At 39.6% G+C, this 22004-nt stretch overlaps 1 protein-coding gene across 1 annotated transcript in view; it reads left to right on the forward strand.

Moving 5' to 3' along the window:
* Positions 1–22004, forward strand: part of nbas (NBAS subunit of NRZ tethering complex) — a 177435-nt gene that overhangs the window by 123738 nt on the left and 31693 nt on the right. Inside the window, exons 48-49 of the mRNA XM_072441583.1 lie at positions 1212–1301; positions 4198–4381. Of these exons, the coding sequence (XP_072297684.1) occupies positions 1212–1301; positions 4198–4381 (274 nt within the window). The remainder of the gene's footprint in view (positions 1–1211; positions 1302–4197; positions 4382–22004) is intronic.

Genomic DNA, 22004 nt, shown 5'->3' on the forward strand with positions numbered 1-22004 from the left:
AACCAATCACAGTTAGCAAGTGTGAGCTTTATTTAAATCTTAGGCAACATAAACAAACAATTTGCTATTCATATTTTCATTGTCTGCCATACATTAGGCTGCCTTGTTTTTGCCACAAAACCCCTCCTTATTGTAGAACAACCCTACTGGAGCTGAGGGAAATGGCAATCTTATGTATCAACTTGGTGTACGACGCTGTGTTAATAGGAGAAGCCCTGAAAGAAAATGCAAAGTCTCCTCAGTTCTATGTAGTACTACTGTAGGTTTACTGCTGTGCTTGTGTTCAAGCAGTGTGTCCCGTTGAGTCAGGGGAAATTACCTGTTTTCCCCCATTTCTGTCTTATTGAAAAATGACCTTCCTTGTGCAACATATAGTGTGCACACTTGCACACACACGCACAAATACACACACACATACCACAGACTGCAGCAAAATCCACAACTGTGCTAATGACACAGCAAAAAAAATAGTGTCCACCAGTTTGTTGTTCCACCAAGAACTGTTTCTCTAATCCTTGAAATAGAAAGTGCCATTATTTTTAGAGATTTCCAATATAGATTTTTGGAATGACATTAAATGCATTATTTGTGTCGCTTCTGTAGCCAATAAAGATATTGGTGGATACCAATATCAAGATTTTAAAACCCATTGCAAGGCCCATACATTAGTGTACATTTTTTGTTTTTATTTCTCTTATTTCCATTTTAACTCATTGATATGTGCTAAATATTGGCACATTTTTAAATATCAGACCAGTATTGGGGAAAAAACCCTCTATCATTGATACCAATATTGGAACCAATATATGACCCATGATGATTTTGTGTAAATATTACCCTCCTCATAAATTTCACATCAGGCTGATGTGGCAAATACCTTTGTAACCACTTTAAAGGACGTTTCTTGTTGTTCTACGTTAAGAAATTCCTCTTTGTCGTCTTTCTCAGAAGCCTTCTTTTTGCTCATTACTGCATGGTTCTTTTTCCATTACTATGCAGAATACAGGGCTATAATCATTTCATGATTGTGTAAATCTTGTTTAAAACATCTTAATTGCTGCCAGACCTATTTTCAACTGTCCCTGAGTAAAACACGTCTTTTATTTTCCACTCTCTGCTGCTGTCCCTCGACATTCTGCTAATTTGAAAATCATATCTTAATTAGCGCATTATGCATCCTGATGGTTTATGATGTGATTTTTGTTTTTCAGTGGGGATTCAAATGCCCTGACAAAATACCCACAGCCCCTGATGGTGCTCGAATCCATGGTGACTGCTGTGCACAGGAACGTACAGAGTGGGTAGGTAGCTTTAATGCTTGACTTGTGCTTACCTCTTGCTGCTTACATTAATCATTGTTCCAAGTATCTTCATTGTGTGTAAAGGTGGGTGTTCTAGTCGCACACAGACAGAATATGAATGAGTGACATAGTATCAGTCATGGATATAAATGTCATGTGCCTCTTGAGCTCCTTGGAAATTAACACATGTAGTGTCAAATGCAGATAAAATGTCTGTTTGCTTCTGGTTCACGTGTAACTTGGCCAAATGTTCGCTTCTTATTGTTTACATTGACATTTATTACAGAATCAGTTGTACACAGGTAGCTAATTTGGACTGCAAACTTCCTTGAATAAGAGTTTTAAAGTGGCATAGCAATACTAAATACTTGTTTGAGTTGAAAACTGCTTTTAACAATTTTGTTTGGTCTAAACAAAAATAAGATCAAATTGGTGCGTCAGTGCTGCCCATGGTCGAGTGAATAGCACACATGCCTGCTGTGTGGGGCAGGCCGTCAAGAGTTCAAATCCGGTTCTCGACAATTTTGCTGCATGTCATTCCCTAGTCTCGTTCTCAATTCATGCTGTATTGTCAATTAAAGCATATGGGCCAGAAAATCCTTTAAAAAAGCAGCAAATTCTGTATATTGGGTATGTTGCCGTTTTGAGTTTTGCCAAATGTCACTCCCCACACTTCACTGCCTTCATCTGTCCAGGCCAGATGAAGGGTCGACCCAAGTTAGTAAAATTGGAATTACAATTGTCCGGAATTCCCATTGTATGATTTTTAAATAATTTATTTGTATGTTATTGCTGCAAATAAGTATTTGAACACCTGCTAATCAGCAAGAATTCTGGCTCTCAAAGACCTGTTAGTCTGCCTTTTTAAAAGTCCTCCTCTTCTTATTCATCTAAATTAGTAGCACATGTTTGAGCTCGTTAACTGCATAAAAATACCTGTCCACCCCACAATCAGTCAGACTCCTACCAGAGACTGTCAAAAGACACCAGACACAAAATTGTAGACCTCCACAAGGCTGGAAAGGGCTACGGCGCATTTGGCAAGCAGCTTTGGGAAAAAAGATCAACTGTTCGGAGCAATTGTTAGAACATCAAATAGATGACTAAACTAAAGATGATGATTAGAAAAGTGAGGATTCAGCCCAGAACTACGGGAGGAGCTGGTCAATGACCTGAAGAGAGCTGGTTCCACAGTTTCAAAGGTTACTATCGGTAATACACTACGTCGTCATGGTTTGAAATCATGCATTGCACAGAAGGTTCCCCTGGACATGCACAAGGCCCATCTGAAGTTGTCAATGACCATCTGGATGATCCAGAAGAGTCATGGGAGACAATCTTGTGGTCAGATGAGATCAAAATGGAACACGTTGGTATAAACTCCACTCGCTGTGTTTGGAGGAAAAAGAAGGATAAGTACCATCCCAACAACACCATCCTTACTGTGAAGCATGGGGGTGGAAACATCATGCTTTTGGGTGCTTTTTGCACAGGGGACAGGACTTGACTGTGTTAAGGAGAGAATGAATGGGGCCATGTATTATGAGATTTTGGGTAACAACCTCCTTCCCTCAGTCAGAACATTGAAGATTGGTCATGGCTGGGTTTCCCAACATGACGATGACCTGAAGCACACAGCCAGGATAACCAATGAGTGGCTCCGTAAGAAGCATATCAAGGTTCTGGAGTGGCCTAGCCAGTCTCCAGATCTAAATCCAATAGAAAATATTTGGAGGGAGTTCAAACTCGGCAACAGCCCTGAAACCTGACAGATCTAGAGTAGATCTGCGTGAAGTAGTTGGCCCTGCAGCAGTGTGTGCAAACCTGGTCAAGAACTACAGGAAACGTTTGACCTCTGTAATGTAAACAAAGGCTTCTGTACAAAATTGTAGCACTGATTTTCTCAGGTGTTCGAATACTTATTTGCAGCAATAGCATACATTGTGATTTTTGGATTTTTTTAGACTCTCACAGTGGAAATGCACCTATGATACATTTTTCAGACTCGTCCCTAATTTCTAAGTGGGAGAACTTACAAAATCCTAGGGTGTTCAAATACTTACTTTCCTCACTGTATTTACCTGGTTGTTTCTATTTGGCAATGATGATTGTTTTTGCTTTCTCAACTGGTTCAGAAGTGTCTTCAGACACCCCAAAATGGTACAAATATTATGAATTAAATTTGATTTGTTTTTTTTTTATTTTTTTTCTAAAGCAATACCTGAAGGCACAGTGGTTGAAAATCAGCCATCAAACTACATCCTCAGTGCATAGTTCTACAATAAATTGATTTTAAATAGAATTATTACTGGCCTTTAATGAGGCTTGCATAACTTGTTTTATTATTATCTGGTTGTCATATTCGTCTTCTCATTATTATTTTGCTTGTAATCTGAGTAGCGTTTTAAGTGCGATAGAATTAATAGGGACAGATGTTTTTTTTTTTCAGCCAGTACAACTAGCTCAGATAAACGAGGCACTGAAGTGGACCTGCTGGATTTTTTTGTAAACAATTTAATTAGCTCCAAAGATTTTTTTGCTTGTAAATTATTGTGAAATTAAATAGAAACTGGCTCTTTCACTTCTTGAACTAAGGGAAAATACCCTTATGTCAATTGGTTACCTTACCTACCTATTTCTAAATTATATTTGCTTAAAAATTGGGAGGTATACACGGATTGAATTTATGAATAGGTTATATTCTTTAATATTCTCTTTAAGAATAGTGTAATTTTGATCATGGTGTTTAAAAAATCCCCCCCATTGAATTAATACATCAGTGAATGATTGTAATAGCTCTTTGATTTACTTCCATTTGTATTCATATATATAATTTTAGTTTCACTCGACTTCCATCTTTGCATTGCTGACTCCATGTTTTGCCCTGCTCTCCCAGTGACAGTGACGTGACCTCTGATGACCTCCTGGCATGGCTTCGTCCCTTCTGTGGAGACTCGGCTTTGCCGGTTCGCCCGCGGATCGACTTGCTTCAAATCCTGGAGAACAACTTCAGCCTCAAAGACAGTGATGTCCGACTTCTGCTGCTGTACAGGACCCAGGCTGTGCTCAAAGACAGAGAGGTACTAACCCTTTGCACTTAACATACACGGCACGTCAGCCTTTGACAATTCATTTAAAGCACTTTCCAAAATAACTCGTGTCAAGGAGTGGGAACGGGAGAAGCTGAAGCGTACTACAAATGTGTGTGTATTCTGTTCTCTTCTACAAGGTCATAACATCAGAAAAGGCCCGCTATAAATTTTTAAAAGGTGCTACAAACTGATGGGTGGTGAGAGGGGAGATAAAAGCCATGAAAACAAAATGGTGCTTGCTGAAGCTGTAGTAGCTGTAGCGGTGTCATTTGCCGAATGTCTCAACTCTACTCGCTATACCCTCTTCACATTTCAGCTGGCCTGTCTAATAAAGCCTTTGGGCTTGAATACACATTAAAAGAATAGCGGAATGTTGAAACTGAGACTAGTGTGGGTCTTAAAGGTAAATGCTGGTTAAGCCTGATATTGGAAGTGCATACCTCTAACTAAATGTGTGTGATAAGGTGTTTGTTCACTCATCATGATTTAGGCTCCTTGGACTCTCTGATCCAGGGGTGGTATTTGTTGCTTTCAGTACGAGTGACCCTGGCATTATTCCAGTCCATGATGAGGTGGAAAGAAATTATTGCTTAATAGTTTAAAATAGTAGACAGTAAGACCAAACATTTGTAGTTGGTTTAAAGCATAATTCGCCTTGTACTGTGTGAATCATTGCTTTACTTTTGTATCCACTTACCACTTTTGTGTTTAATATAAATTAGCAATTATAGCCTTTGGTTTCCATTTAATGATTGGTAATTGCTTTAAATATGAGTCAACAAACATTTGTGACTGGAAACTATTCTAAAGCAAACCCAGTAATAGACCAAAAATGGTTGAGTAAGGGCTGTGCAACTTCACATATTACTTCAAAGAAAATGTAAGCTCTTTTTTTTTTGTCCGAAGCCCTCTGCTGTATGAACTTCCAAACAGTTCAAAGATGAGGTGACGCTTTCTTTAGTGGGCCCTGAATGAGTCCACTTATTGAATTCCAGTAATTCTTCTTTCGGGACAATGCACATGCAAAAGCAGTTATAACGTTTTCTCATACATTTTCCAACCCATTTTATCGTGTGTTCTTTTTTGACTCGTATGTTGCCTGTTCACCTGCACCAGTCCCCTCTTCTTCCCAGGTGTAACCCTGCACTGAGTGGCTAGTCATTAAGTTTCTTGACTGACTAATTAATGGCCCTAGCTTTGTAATCAATGTGTAAATGTATGCATAGTGCCACAGGCTATTGTCAGTGCAGGTAGACAGGTGTGTGGGCCCGGACTCTTTAACTAATTGGGTGCTCTCATGACATTTGGCAGCCTCTGATGAAGCACGCTTGGAGACATGCATGTACGCTCTTAAGGGACTGTGCGTCGGAGGCATTAGTTAATTAATCTGGTCAAAAGAAGTCTACCTCTCATTTTTTTTATATCGCTGCTTCCTCCTTGTCCGCCCGGAGGCGACGGAAAGGTCTTCAAATCAATGTGTGACGCTTTAGTGTTGCGTGGGATGGACTTGTAATGTTTCTACTGTAATATACAAAGTCCACTTTTTTGTTTAATCCTGACTTCTAATTGGAGTATAGCTTCATTGTTGCCCTCTGAGACCTGGGCTGTGATGGGGCTGTGGTAGTGCCCTGAAGCCATATCTCGCACTTACCAATTGTCTTCTTTGACCTCATCATATAATGTTTTACACCCAGACAGTGAGAATTGGTGGTTGGTCTATGTTCAAGCCACGGTTACAATTGTGTCAGTGCAGAACCTCAGTGTATCCCATTGGCTTCACACCACTGTGTATATCTTCATTCAGAACTACAGGCTTAGTACACCTCCCAAACACACACACTATAAACACACTGTAAACTCACTTCCTGCTGTGATTTCCATGACAACCACTGTGCCGCCTCAAAGTTTAGTGTGAATCAGATCCCAGCTGTACTGTATGTTGAGCTCCAAATATCCTCTCATCTCCTCTTTCCGCCACTGTGTTTGCTGTTCTGACAAAGGCGTCTGATTAGCAGCATCATCTGCGATCAAAGACGGAGACAAAACAGCTGTATGTGCTAACACTAGCACACACCGCAGTTGTTCCTAATCAGGTGTGAAGCTGCTGTCTGTGACATAACCCAAGAAACATTGTTACAGAATAATACGATTGAATCACAAGCTTTGATCAAAGAAATACAATTCATGTCTGATTGTCCTGTCTGCACTGTCACGGCAATGTGGAAGTGTGACTTGCTCTTTGTACTTCTTCTAGCTCTCTCTTAATATCTACTTTGCACAATACTATGGATACAATGAAAACTTTAAATCGCTCATGAATGGTTATATTCCACCAAAGGCAAAGCAGTGACTTTAAATAAGCTTTTGCTACACTATAAATTCACAATTTTTTACTTTTAATTATTAACTATTTTTAACTATAATGTTATTTTCATTGCATAATTCTATTATAATATGTGTGTGTGCTTTATGGCTTTGCCACTTTATTGTTGAGTCTGTTCATACATCCACTAAAGTGTATCATTCAGCCTACATAAAATGTATATATACTTAATTGATTTAAAATTAAAATAAATTATCTGCATGTAGAACTATAAAATAACCCTTACTGTTGCAATAATAAAAGCAGCAATCGTTTCCATTATGTAATATGTTATATTACTCATCATAAACACTAGTAGTTGTGGCTTTTGTCTGCTTTTGAACATTAGCCACATGCTAATGTTCTATACTTACTCACTTACAGCTCACAATTATTCATTTTCCATGTCCATTGGGAGCAATTGTAGAATTAAAAGACCAACTACTGGTTCCCATCCTGACAACCTCTGAGATAATAACAAGTCAAAAAAATAAGTCCCTTATTTTGTACACTGTAATAAGAGGTGTAGACCAGAAGAAGCTGGTATAAACTCATGTCTTCATCTCAACTGTGTTCTGTCTGTGGCATGGACTTGTGAGCTCGGCTGACCATGAACACTGACCTTGTGGCTAAAGAGTAAATGTAAATTATAACAGGAATGCTATGGCTCATATTTTTTAATTATGGGAAAGAATTGCTGTCATCCAACCGTTATATGAAAGCTCTCCTTAGCAGATGAATTGGAGGAAGTGCATGAGACACCACAAGAAATGTTACATAGTGCACCCATAGGCCACATTGGCTTTATTGGCAATAACCTTAATAAATCATCATTGTCCAATTGGCTCTTTAAATAATTTCTACACTTTTTCTACTATTTATATACTGCTGAAACTTCTCACATCTTATCTATGTAGTATCTGCACTCAACTTTAGGCTTAGTGGCACTTGGTATGTTCTATTCATTCTGGTGGACATTCACGTATTTGTGTTTGTCATAGAATGGGACAGAGGGTTTCATGATGGATGCTGTTTTGGGACGGCGCTGTCCAGAGCGGGTCAGGCCAGGCCATGTCAGCCAAAAGGCCATTGGATGATTCACAGCCTTTGCTTCCCACAAATTCCCAGATAATAGATCAAAGGGGAAATGGAGCAGAAGAATTATGGAGGAGTGAGATAGTTGGAAATAATGATGGAACAGAGGTACAAAAGAAGAAAGATTTTAAAAAGAACATATTGAAATTGAAAAAGTAGGAGCTGCCAAATATTTACCACTGCAGTAAATCACCCTCTCGCTAATCTTAACATCCCAAAAGTCTGCATACTCACAGAGGAGCCTAAAAATGAGGATGTATTAATGAGCTCAATTGAAATGCTGACATTTAGGTAGTGAAGGAGGAGGCACGGGGAGGTGAGGCCACAGATAGATTTTGTGACTTCATTTTGAATGATTAGTCATAACAGGCGAGTGTCCAAATGTCACCCCTGTCGAGATTAGAGGCGCTGTTTGGTCTGTGTGCATCTGGCATTTAGCCTTTTGTCACTAATAAGAGTTTATTTTGGAGTGGTCCGTAATGTCATTCATAGTCTTATATGTACATGAGAAAAATTAAATGAAAAGCAATAATCCACAGGTTAAAGGTGGAGTTCTGGGTTGTGTTGCTTACACTGCCAAGAATTACCAACTCGCACAATAATTAATCCAAAATACTTCATTTAGGTCAAATGGCCGCGCAGTTTCAGGGACCGCGTCATTTCCCTTATAGCCTGTTATAGCCTCATGGCTAACCCTTGACTCAGTGACTAACTATATAACTACAAAAAGTTCAATAAACTAGAATGATTTTGTGAGGTTTAATAAACAACAGTATGGGGTGGTTGGGGAAGGGCGAGTGTCCCAGCCAGAAGTGTATTGAAGGCCAGTAAGCAAGAACTCTTCCACATTCTTTTACACTGGGAAATCTCCTGTCTCTCGATTTCTACTCCACCGTTGTAGTGCATTGTTAAAGATGACAAATTCTCTTGTTTTACATGTCTTTTACTTTTATATCTTACATCTCTGCCACTTGTGCCTATGCTAGTGCTGTGCCCTCTAGCTGGGGTCACAATTCAATGATCACAAGCCAATGGGGATTTATGGGACAAGTAATTTCCCTCCTGTCATTGTCATGGATCATTTGCTTTGACACAGTGTTCACAGTTGTGTGCTGGGTGTGTTGGGCCTTAGTTTGTTTAACTACATATAAACAAATTATCTTCCATACCATCATTACTTTGTTTTTTTCTCCAAAAATTAAACAATCTCAGAAATCCATCTTTTCATCTCCAACAGACACATTACAACACACCACCTTTGGTTTTCCTCATTGATAATTCCCATTTTGTACGCATCAATTACCCAGAAAATTGCACATTGCCTCTGTTTCTAGTATTCGTGTAAAACGGGCCACAGTTTGCTTTCTTCACAAACTCTGGGCTCGGAGAACAGATGATAGGATTTACATAGTTCCACATAAACACATGCTTGCTGATATCAGGCGCGAAGAAGTGATGGCTGACCTTTTGAGTGGATTAGTACTCTCAGATGTGTGTGAATATACACTTTCTGCCTTTCTCATATTCTCCTGTATGTTTATGTGCTTATTTTGTAATACAGGGCTGTATTTTGCCCCTGAGCTTAGCAGAAACAGGAGCCTCTGACAGGGGCCGGTTCCAGGACGGGCTCCTTCTACCTGGTGGCTGTAGGCTTTTGGTGCAAGTACATATATGATGATAGTGTTTGATCCAATGACTGATAACTCTGACATTCAAAAGCATCGCCTGTGTGTGATTTCTGCAGTCATGGCCTCATATCCAGGCAAAGAAACAAGTGAGCAGTTCACAGCAGAGGAGACACTTTTGTTGTCTAACAAGTGAAACAGCGAGAAAGAACATTAATATAGGATTTGTTCAATTGATTTTTTATTTCTAAATTAAAAAAAAATAAAACCGTTTTTTCATTTGTTTCCTTAAAAATATTGAAATACAGCCTCGGCATAACCCTATGTCAAAGTGCCCATTATTCACAAGGAAATGTTAACTGTGGCAGCCAGAAGGCATACCACTGTCGCATGTTTTGGGACTAAGATACGATAACCTTTATTTGTCCCACAATGGGGAAATTCCAGTGTTGCGACGCAGATTAGGTACAGAAACAGATTAGGCACAGAAGTAAATAATACAAATTAAAAAAAAACAGATAACTAATAAAACAAACACTCTTGTAGAACAATTCTTCAAAGAAACCTCTTATACTCATGAAAAAAAAAACTAAAAACACAAATTTACAGCTGTTATATGGACAGAAAATATTGCACCAGGATGATTGACATATAACAGTATTGCACATGATAATAAAAGCTGAATGACACATGTTCAGGGCTAACAGTGTTTGTTGTAGAGTCTCACAGCAGCAGGAAGGAAAGATCTGTGAAACCTTTCCTTCACACAGCGAGGGTGGATCAGTCTGTCACTGAAGCTGCTCTCCAGAGCGGACAGAGTGTCCTGCAGGGGGTGAGACTCATGGTCCACTCATGAGACTGCCCTGTCGCTCAAAATATTGGACTGCGTTTTTGAAATTGCCATCACTCTGAACTTTAGATCTATATACTTTGGCCTCAAAACTCCTGCCATGGACACAATTAACAGATACTGTTAGAATATACTTTTGGCAGCAAGAAAAAGGCCATTACTAAGAAATAGCTGACAAACAAGTGGTATTTTATTAAATAAGACTATGAAATAAATGTTTCCTTTTTTGTTTTTAAAATAGAAAATCATTTGAACAAATCATACATATTATGTGACGAAGCGCTGTAAATGCCGGAACATGTCGGCCTCTGTGAAACTGAGATAAAGTGAACTTTACAAACCTACAAATCCTTCAACATGAGCCACCTGCGGTATGGTAGGAGCTGATTCAGCCGTCCGATCCCACCCAAAAGACACCACAGACTTTGCAAACTCTCAAATGGACACTTCATTGCTATTTCATTGAGATGTGCAAATGTTATTTAATATGTGTGTGCACTTCCTGCACTGGATGTTTTATGCTGAATCTCGTGTTGAACTTTGATTGCTATTTATACAACCAGATTGTGAACCTTTCAGTATTTCAGTATATGAAACCATTGAACATCTGCAGATTGTACATTTTGTAAATATTGGATTAATTGTATGTTGGTAAACCTTCACTGTAAATATATTTCACCCTGGAGAGACAAAGAGACCACGAGAATGGACTGTTGAGCAAGCTTTATTCGAGAGTTAATTGGCGCTCAGACCCCGGCGGAAGACGTTGCAATCATGGGCACTCCATGATCTATTTGTATTAGATGTCTCCCCCCGGAGCCTGGAGACTGGTGGTGGTAGATGTGGAGAGAAGGTTGAGGATGAGGGGAATGTAGAGGAGGAGCTGGGGAGGTGGTGGGTCGCAGTACGGTTTGAGCGGCCGAGCCATCTGCCTGAGGGCTTAAATGTGACCGCCTGGTGCCGATTGGAGCGGGGAGGAGTCACTGAGAGCATTGATTGGGGATGAGGAGCAGGTGCGAGGGCCATGCTACAGACGCCCCCTGACCTTTCACCCTACTTCTTTGGCCGGGAAAAACTGCATAACCTCTTTGGGATAAGCGCAGAAACCTGGGAGAGTCCATGGTGAAGTGAGTGATCTGACTCTCTCAGACGGACAGGCGGGCGCCGCTTGAGTATGATGATAGAGCTGGGGAGAGGGGTCCTTCCATGGTGGCCTTGATGTAGATGGATGGAGTTAGGTCTTCCAGGCTGAATTTACGCAGGCTTCATAAGGCACAGCCACACTTTGATTCACTAGTTTGTATTATTGCTTACACGCACCTCCCTGAGTCAAACCTACCTTCTGATCTAGCCCAGTGGCATATTGACACACATGCTACATGTGAGTTGTGCTTTATGTGTTTGTTTTATGGCGCTGAATCAAAAGTAAATATCAAATTCAACTCCAACTTCCAGATGGTAGAGATGTGATTTGTTAACGTCAAAATAACTTTCATATTCTTGGATTAATACATTTTTATTAAGTACTGAATCACCTGTGAATTCTGTTTATCGACAAATGGCAATAAACCCGATTCTGATTCTGATTCTTTGATGCTATTCAGGGCCTTTTATAATCCAAGTATTTCCCTTTTAATATAGTAACTTCTAATTCTGATTCAAGTCCAGTTACCATCAATAACAACACTCCTCTTGAGTCTTTAGTGACAGCTGTAGGGGGAGGTGGTGTCAGTGTGACAGGGGGGAGGGCTTATCTCAATGAGATGCAAATGAGCCCCGCCCCCCTGTGACTCTGTGCTCACTCAGGTGAGAATCTTTAGAGGCAGTTTTCTCAGTGAAAGGTTTTGAGAGTTGTATACATTCAAATGACCACAACTTACTCAAATATTATCAGATGTGCATGAGTGAGACACCATTGGATAGCTTTGAATTCACACTTTCAGAATCTGTAACTCAAAATGTCTCCGGGTAGACTTGTAACTGGTTTAGCCACGGTCAGTCACATATATAGGATGTATCCCTTTGCAGACAGCCCTCCTCTCTGTGTGATATTTAAGGCACATGGACTTTATCGGACTGTATTTATTATTCTATAATATATTATTTGTATTATTTATGCCCCATGAACATTTTTTTATTATGATTATCTCTTCCAGGATGATTATAATAAAACAAAGTCCAGATGACTACAACTGAATCATTTTCTACAACAGGAACAATCCTGGACAAATGAGGGATTACACCGAGTCTCTAGGATAGGGACTCCAGGAAATGTCTAGGGCATGTTACCCATGTTCTGTTTTCCAGTGCACTAGTTTTGAAGTTCATTAGTTATGATTCTGGCCATTCACAGAATGTACTATGCCACACCCTCAATTTGCTTCACTCCACCTCATATTTTTGCATCATCACGCCTCTTGTTTATAGATCCATATCCTGCACTCTCTGCAAACTCTAGAGCCCAAAAGAAAGTCCTTTTCTTTTAAAGTTCAGAGTTTCATGGCCCCACTTTAACAAGAACTTCCATCACTTTTTCCAGCTGGTATCAAGAGAAAACTTAATTTATGCAGCATTCTTTGCACTTTGTTATTGCAGTGGTATGATTTCAGTCAAGAAAAAAAGATAAAAAGTTGCGGTCAGAGCAATAAAATAAACAAGCGGGAGAGTGGAATGAATGAGAGAGTCTGAGGACAAAGGAGACACAGTAGTGGGCAGACTGATGAGGAAGTGCAGCATCACCAGATATGGTATTTTTTCACCTATTAGCATTATTTGATATTCCCTTTTGAGGCATAATTGTGGCAAAGCCCTGCCTGAATGCCCTAGACTCTGGGAACGGTTGTTACGCCTAATGAAAAGTTTTCAAAATAATGTTAACAACATTTTTAATGCAAAAAATAACTTTGTCTTGCCTGCTAATGCACAATTATGGCTTTGATGTTGCTTAACCCAACCAAGACCATTGGGCAATTCAGACACTTCACAAGCTATCTGGAAGACAGGATGTTGTTTTTGTTGTAATTGGTGATTGTGTCTTAGACCACATGCCCCTGACCTGGGGGGTGCCCCAAGGGTCAAACTTGGTACCCCTTCTGTTCAACCTCTACATACTGCCCTTAGGTCAGTTAATACGCAGAGAAAATGTGTCCCATCACTATTATGCAGACGACAGTCAGACCTTTGTTTCACTGTCGTCAGGTGAATATGGACCAGTGGATTCACTCTGTCACTGCATCCAACAGATCAGTTTGTGGATGCAAAACAACTTTCTCTGAACACAGACAAGACTGAAATCATAATCTTTGGCCCACAGAAACAAAGAGAAAGTGTCACAGTCACCTCCAATCTCCTGCGTTAAAAACTACAAATCAAGTTCGAAATCTGGGGGTAATAATGGACTCAGACTTCAACTTGAACAACCACATCAAATCAATAACATCAGTAGCTTTTTACCATCTAAAACACATTGCCAAAATCAAAAGTATTGTATCTAGGGCTGCAGCTATTGATTATTTTAGTTCTTTGATTATTGAGTAATCTGTCAATTTCTTGTACATTCGTAAACTTTTTAAAATCATATTAAATCATTTTTTAAATAAACATTATAGTTTATAGTAATAAACAAATAACCAATAATGAGTTTCTGCTTAAAATACCACATTTTATTTCACATACGTTTGTCCCCAAAACGGCAACATTTCACCTCACCAGTCCAAACTGTTCTGTTTGTATATAAAGAATATGTGACCCGCCGCCCGTAAAACCGCCACAAGTCGGCCTCGACGAAACAGAGTAAAAGACAAAAATAAGTTTTTTGTTTTTTTTCAAATGTGTGATTTTCGTTTTTTTTGCTGAATGTGCAAGTTGAAGTCATGGAGCAGCCATTCCATGTATCAGATAACAGTATTTGCAGCATTATAAGCATACATAAAGCCGTTAAAGTGTGTTAGTTTCTACTCCTCTTTCGAGGCGTTGAGGGGTGTGACCCAATTTCCCTATGAACAGCTGTGTTATTGTAGTCGGCCAATGGGCTGCGACCCACATGGCTACTTAAGCTAGCAGTTACTGTTCTTTCTCCAGAGCTTATGATTCTTCCACTACTACATCTAACAAATGCCTAAGACGAAAGTGCCCCCGGTCCTCGTGGCGTTTGTTCCTGCGCTAGCCGCTGAGTTTGGCTTGTTGTTGTTCCACCGGAGCGGTCGGCACTAGATCATATAGGGAATCAGGACAAAGTTACCGGTCCGGAAGTTACTGAGTCCAAAATGGCGGCCCTCGTGGCAGCCCAAATCACTTGCGGTAGTTAGTGTCTCGCAGCGGAAATGTTTGAGATGAGTTGGCCCGGCGGCTAAAGACGCATAGGAGTTCATGGGTTCTACTCCCGCACGGAGCAAAATTAATCTCGAGATTACAATTTTTAAATTTATATATTGCACAGTCTAGTTTGTTTTGGGATGAGTTAGCTACACTTTTGCTAATTCAAAGCCATGGCATAAGCTAGTTTTAACCAGACAAAGTAAGCTTAACTTTCCTCATTCATTGTCATTATTCAATTTGTAAAAATAATGGCTGGATCAGATGAACAGGTGAGCAAACATTTACATTATTTCCCCTGGTCTCCTAACTACTACAAAAACTTAGGGCTTAAGGTTAGGGATTAGGGTTAAGGGTTAAGGTTAGGGTTAAGGTTAGGGGTTAGGGTTAAGGTTAGGGTCAGGGGTTAGGGTTTAGGGGTAAACCCCGACCCAAGAGAGAAAATTATTCCCTTAGCTGTAACAGCGGGACCGGTCTCGGTCGCCTTCATGCTGTCGGCGCCATCTTGAATTTAGTCACTTCTGTCCATGCTTCCGTCCCGATTCCCTATATGATCTAGTGCTAACCAAAACCAGGTGGTGCTAAGCTAAGCTATGCTAAGCTAAGCTCTGAGATCTGCAGCACTGGAGCCCTGCATTGCATTGCAACGGAACTGAGGTACTTTTACTCTAAAGGATTGTTTTAACGCTGTGTTTCATGGTGGTTTGGTGTTAGTTTTCGTGATTTTATTGTCACTTTTGGCTTCTTGTTATTCCGACCGAAGCCGGACGGGGCTATACTAAGCTAAGCTAAAACGCTGCAGCACTGTTGAGTACTGTTTAGCGTTGAGAGATCTGCAGCACTGGACCCTTGCATTATTGGACTCGCAGAGACCATTTGCAACGGAACTGAGGTACTTTTACTCTAAAGGATTGCTTTAACGCTGACTTTTGGGGGTCGAGTTAGACTACCGGAGCCGGGCGGCGCTATAAAGGACTAATTCACTTTTCACCAGACTCTTTGTAAACAGTTACAGTAGCCTTAAAATAAGAAACTTGTTTGTAAAACTTAATGTTGAGTAAGCAGTGATCTCTGCATTTTGTCATTTTGCAGCCTTAGTTCCGTGTGCCGTTCACTTTTGCCTCTGTGTCTTTGCCCCGTCATCGCAGACTTTCTGTTTCATGATCACAGTCCTCTGTGCGACAGTGAGACATGGTCTTTCCAACATGTCCTGGGTCTACCCCGGGGCACCCTCAAGTGGCTCCCCCAGACGTGGAGGAGCAGTAGATCTACTCTGAACTACTCCGAGCATCCAACCACCCTGCGGAGGAATTTTGATCACTTGTATTTGTGACCTTGTCCAAAGCTCATGACCATAAGTGAGGGTAGAAATATAGATTGAACAGTAAATCGAGAGCTTTGCCTTTCAACTCAGCTCCTTCTTCACCACAACAGTCCAATACAGCTACCAGATCACTGCAGTTGCTGCACTGATCCACCTGTCAATCTCACGCTCCGTCCTTCTCAAGATACTTAAACCTGACTGGGGGCAAGAACCCCCCTTTCCATTTTCTGTTCGAGAAATCTTGGAGGAAACTTGTTGTCATTCACTCTGAGAAGATTTAAGCAACATTATCTTAACAAAACAGCATTCATAACTGACAGAACAGAGGCTCAACGGCTGTGTAGGAGCAGGTTCCAAATGATTATGCAATTTGTGTTTAAGTGTCATAAAGGTAATTTTTGTTGGTTTTCCAGTGAAACTCATAGATGGTATTTTGTCTCAGGGCTCTTTGGGTGAGTGAAATGAATGTCAGATCTTTTCTGGGAGAATTTTAGTTTCTGCCGGACAAATACATCAGATTAAGAGAGCAGCTGCTAAAATGCATTAAAAAAGCAGCAAACAGGTATTTGAAGCTGCCGGTGTCTCTGGAGTCCCGTGAAGGTGTAGGATCCTCCAGAGGCTTGCAGTTATGCATAAACCTTCTCTTTGGCCACCCTTAACCAATGCTCACAATCAGAAATAGCTCCAGTGAGCCCAGAAATACATGAAGACTAATTTTCAAACAGTTTTGTTCACTGATGAGTGTCATGCAACCCTGGATGGTCCAGATAGATGGAGTGGTGGATGGTTGATGGACGGCCACCATGTCTCAACAAGGCTGTGACATCAGCAAGGGGGCGGAGTCATGTGAGAAAGCTTTTCTCACATGACTCACAATCTTTCACCCCTTAGGTGTGAAAATGACCTTTGTAAAGTATGTGGAGTTTCTGACTTTCCACTTCTGCCATGTAATGGTAAAAAAAAATCATCTTCATGCATGACAATGCGCCATCTCATGGTGCAAGGAATACCTCGGCATCATTGGCTGCTATTGGCATAAAAGAAGAGAAACTCCTGGTGTGGCCCCCATCCTCCCCTGACCTCAACCCTATTGAGAAGCTTTGGAGCATCCTCAAGAGAAACGGCAGCTCTGGGAGGCTATTCTGACATCCTGCAAAGACGTTCAAGCAGAAACCCTCAAGTTCAATGGATACAAGAATTGTGAAGCTCCTATAAAATAAGGGGTCCTATGTTAAAGGCGGTATGGACGATTTTTCGGCGATTTGAGAACGCGGGCGGAAGTGCGCATGCGCACTCCCCCGTGTGGACTGATACAACACACACATGCGTTTGTTTATTAGCGCAACGGATCGCATCGCTCGTCTCCCGTAGATTTCTGTCCACTTCTGCGTCAGCTCGAACTGTCTTTCTCCGTCTTCATTTTGCCCCGTACACTGAGGGAACTATATTATGATAGATCCATGCGCTTAGGCACACGGAAACGCGGCTGCAGGTGAGTGATAGGTGCGTTTTATGATTGATACGTGGCAGGACAAATGATTTATCCATGCCACGAGGAAATATGATAAAAAATTTGCTGAAAAAAAATCGTCCATACCACCTTTAATGTAACTTGACCTGTTAAGATGCTTTGATTAAAATAGCTTTTGATTTCAGTAAATATGACCTGCTAATGCTTCTAATTTAACAATTGACCATTTTCAGTTCTTTACAACAATAATATGGTTTGAAACTCTGGTGTGCATAATAATTTGGAACAGTGCATTTTAAGTTTTTATTTAAAAAAAGAAGAAAAAAAACTTATCATTGGGAAGTTTGGTCAAAAATATAATAAGGGGATGGACTAAAACTATATTTGACTGATATTTAACTTTATCCTAACTATGGTTATGTGATATTGACAAAAATGATCTCGATAATTTTTCAGAGTATTCTGATGACGCTAGTCGGACAATAATATGTTAATCCAGCACAAATGTCTTAAACATGTCCAACACAGATCACATCATATTGGATTTTCTGAAATGCTACCTGCGCTTCAGAGCTGGATGGCTGAAGCTGGAAGATGGAAGGCTTCCAATTTAGATTTAGAAGTCGGAACTCTGAAAATCTGACCGGCGAGGGCAACTGAAGCACACCACTGAAATGATAGAAGGTTTATGTTGGCATAGAATGAATGTGTAGAACTCGCAACCAAGTTTAACCAAGTAGCTTAAAACATTTATCACAGTTTGACATTTTGAGATACTGAAAAATGTCTCACTGTAGCTTCATTAAAACTGCACACTTTATAACTCCATCTGACCTTTATCCTTCTAAAATATTGAATGTTAATTGTCATTTATATGCATGTGTGATTATGGAAAGTGGACAGCCTGGTATAGTTTAATATTAAAATATACTGTGCGCTCAGATGTCTCAGCTGTTAGACCGCTCTTCTTCCTAACCTTGGACTTCAGTGTCTCAGCTGAGCGGTGCCTTTTCTGATCGTCTTCCACACTGCTCTCTAGAGGCATATATCCTTATGTATGCTCCGAGGCCATGTTCTGTCTGTCCCACTTTGGAGTCAAGGTTGTACAGTACAGATTCGGTCTTTAATTCTGCAGGTTGCAACAAATGCCTTATTTTACAAGTCAGAAAAACAAAATTTTTGTGCTTTGACTTTGTTCATGGGCTGTTAATTGGGTTAATTGTAATAGCCCTAAGTTGCATCCCTGCTGGTTTAAAAGTGGCTCTAGAGCACACATTCTATCACAGAGAGTCCTTTTACGATTATTCGTGCCATCAGTGACATCATTATTTGTTTTGAGTATTTTTATTTCACACTGAATCTATCACAGATACCTAATGTTTATACAATCTCAATCATAAACTTACCTATAAATATGTACCCATTGTAATGGCAAGTGAGTGTGTTTTATATATTCTTCTCTATATCAGGCCTGTCAAATTTATTTCATTAACTCATGTGGTTCATTTAAAAAAGAAAAGCTAGTTAAATATGCTCACAATCTTGGCAGTCCTTCACCCACAGTTTAAGGTGCAGTTTGACAGTAGACCGTGATGGACATTTTCTTATTGTCAGAGGAAGGCTAGTTCAATTTACATCATAGGGACTTTTCCTTGGAGCAAACAGTACTTGATTTTATTGTGAATTAAAAAATAAATACAAAATAAGCACAGTGCAGTGGGCAGATATTGGGGGTAGTGGAGAACTCAAGCTACACAATTCAAGTCATATTTACTTAATGTCTCCTTTAAGAAAATGTCCAATTTGTTTGATTTTGTGTATAAATATTACACTTGGTGTATTCATATTTTATAAGATAGATAAAATGAGATGGATTGGATAAAAATGTTATCACTTGACAGCACTCCTTTATACCTAACCTCCGCAGGCTTTGCCCTTTAACCGTTTTACCCCTCATGTCCTTTATCATTCCCTCCGTTTTTTCACGCTCTGCTTTTCCTTTACGGTCTTCTGTTTCTTGTGAGGGTATGACCTCTGCAACTTTATCCCAGCGGTCACGGGGGACATTAGTCTGCGCGGGTCAATGAATATTGATGAGGTGGTTGGGAGTTCAGTCAGTAAAGGCCAGAGACGGCAGTGAGGCGCATCCCACAGGCTCTCGGCGTGCTATACCCTGATCCTATATTCCAACATGGCCGACACAATCCTCCCTTCACTCCTCCTTTTCATCGCTGACTTAGGTCAAACATTGAGATAGTTGTCCATTTACTGAAAAGATTAGTTGTAGATGTGACATGGCAAAAGTTCACTTGTGTTTGCTGAACATCCTGTACAAATTTGTCATTGACGTCACCCATGTCTCAGAAGTCATGTTATATTGAGTGGTTTCCAGGCTGCAGTGTCATGTTTTGATTTTTCATTCCTCTTACATGCTTCGCAGGCACAGCGTTTAGCCGTCAGTTAAATGACAGCCGTGACAACCGAGGTAAAGGCATACTGTAATAGTGTATGGGCAGTCTAAAACAAATCAAGGATTGCTTTTTCTGCTCCATTAATGCATTTTTGTTGGTTTTGGTTGTGTTTACCTTATTTATTTATTTTTTTACTATATTTTAATCCTAGATAATTTTAAGGTAAAGTTATACCGTATGCAAATATTTAAATAAATAACTATTTTCATGTTTTTATTGTCCATCAGAAAAGCCCATTCCACCGACTGCAAGCTGGAGATTAGAAATGGATTGATTGTTATGATGATCCAAGTTTTCATCAGAGGTTGAATTCTTAAAAATGGGATTAGAAGGATGAACCATAATCTGTCCTGGCTTTAATTCTAATTTTTAGGTAATCAACACCAAGGACACCGACAATTCACTTGAACTTGTAGGGTAAATTTATTGAGGCTTACATCTCTGGGCTTAAGAAAAAGTAGTAGTCACCAAAAATATCTTTAAACTCTATTTATTTTTATGTAGAGTTTCCCCATGTCTCTTTACATGTTAGTTTGTTAGTAGTATTACATCTGTCCATGTACATCCATGACATGGTTCATACCAGTCTTGTTCTATTCAGTGTGTTGACCTTCAATTAATCAATCAAGCAACATTTTTGCAGTGCACAATTTGTACAAAAAGCTATTTAAAGTGACGTGGCCTTGATGCTAGTAGTTTGGTATTGAAAAGAAAAGAAATATGCTGCAGTTGATGACAGAAAGAAAATTACTGGTAAGTATTTGTAGATATTTTATGTTCTATTGTATGATTTCTAAATACACTGTAGCTGTTTTAAATCCATCCTTGCTGCAAATATTCACAATACTTGACTGTAAACTCCATGGCCTTGGGAAAACACTTCAGTGAGCAAGTTTAAATGACAAGAAATCCATCCACATAAGCTAATAAATTTGTGGTAACAGGCAATAGTTACTGTCACGCTACAGAAATCTTCTCATAAATTGACTCTATAGAACGTGAAGCTGCATTATAAAAGCCTTGTGGAAATCACCTGAGTTGGGCCAAAGATGATTAATGGACAAGATACAGAACCAAGCTAAAACATTGATGATACTGGTGTCTTTTTGCTTACCATTGGCAAAAAGAGTTAATTGAATGCATATATTACCCACGGAAAGTGCATCTCAAAGGCTGTTATGAATGATTGATCACACACTTAACATTAATATAATATTGCATAAATATTTTTGCAACTGTTGCGAATGCTAGCAATATTCAGCGTACTGTATTGCCTCCAGCCAGATTGTGATTGGAGTGGTGATGTTTGAAGTGCCGCCTTAAGTTTGCACTAAACCGCATGCGAATGAAAGCAAGTCTGACGTTCCATAGATGCTTTGAGGTTTTTGGTCTTTGCTGCAGGCTCTGATGTTTCATTTATTATCACTGCAATAATAAACAATGTTCCGTTTGGACCATCATTAAATAAACAAATGCATTCCTCATTAGTTTGCAACATGCTATTTCACACTGTATTATTTTGAAGAATGACAACCACAGGCTTGTGTAACGTAATTAAGCTAGGAACATTCGTATCACGTAATTATTTAAGCTTCACAAATAGGATATGTCTACTGCAACTCAAAATGAAAAATGTGTTTAATGAGGGTTTTTGCTACACATGTAAACTACTTTAAGTATCCACCTAATTTGCAGGGACTTGCTGAAGCTTTGATTTTTGAGTTTTCACTTTTAATGGCTTAGATGTGTAATTTTGGGAAGTTTTGTTGTAGAAAAAATAAGGATATGAAATGTCAAAGTGGAGGTAAACTAAAGACAATGTATTTCAGCACCATGGACAGCGGTAGGAATGGTACTTGCAATGGTAATACTTTTAGAACCTACTACAACTGTGTGTTTCTTTAAAACATTGAAAATGTTTGTTGAATTTTTACATATTTTTTTTTAAGCTTTTATTTTGGTTTGTTGCCTTTATCGGACAAAAGAGGCTCTGTAACCTAAGCCAATCTATCATTTACAGTACTTCAGATTTTTGTCAGGAAATAAACAAATACTCTCATTGGAGTACTGAAAAAAGTCCTTAAATCAGCATGTTAATG

The sequence above is a fragment of the Eucyclogobius newberryi genome, unplaced genomic scaffold (assembly GCF_026437365.1).
Source record: "Eucyclogobius newberryi isolate DKJ021-1_F unplaced genomic scaffold, fEucNew1.0.hap1 SCAF_1, whole genome shotgun sequence".
Lineage (NCBI taxonomy): Eukaryota > Metazoa > Chordata > Actinopteri > Gobiiformes > Gobiidae > Eucyclogobius > Eucyclogobius newberryi.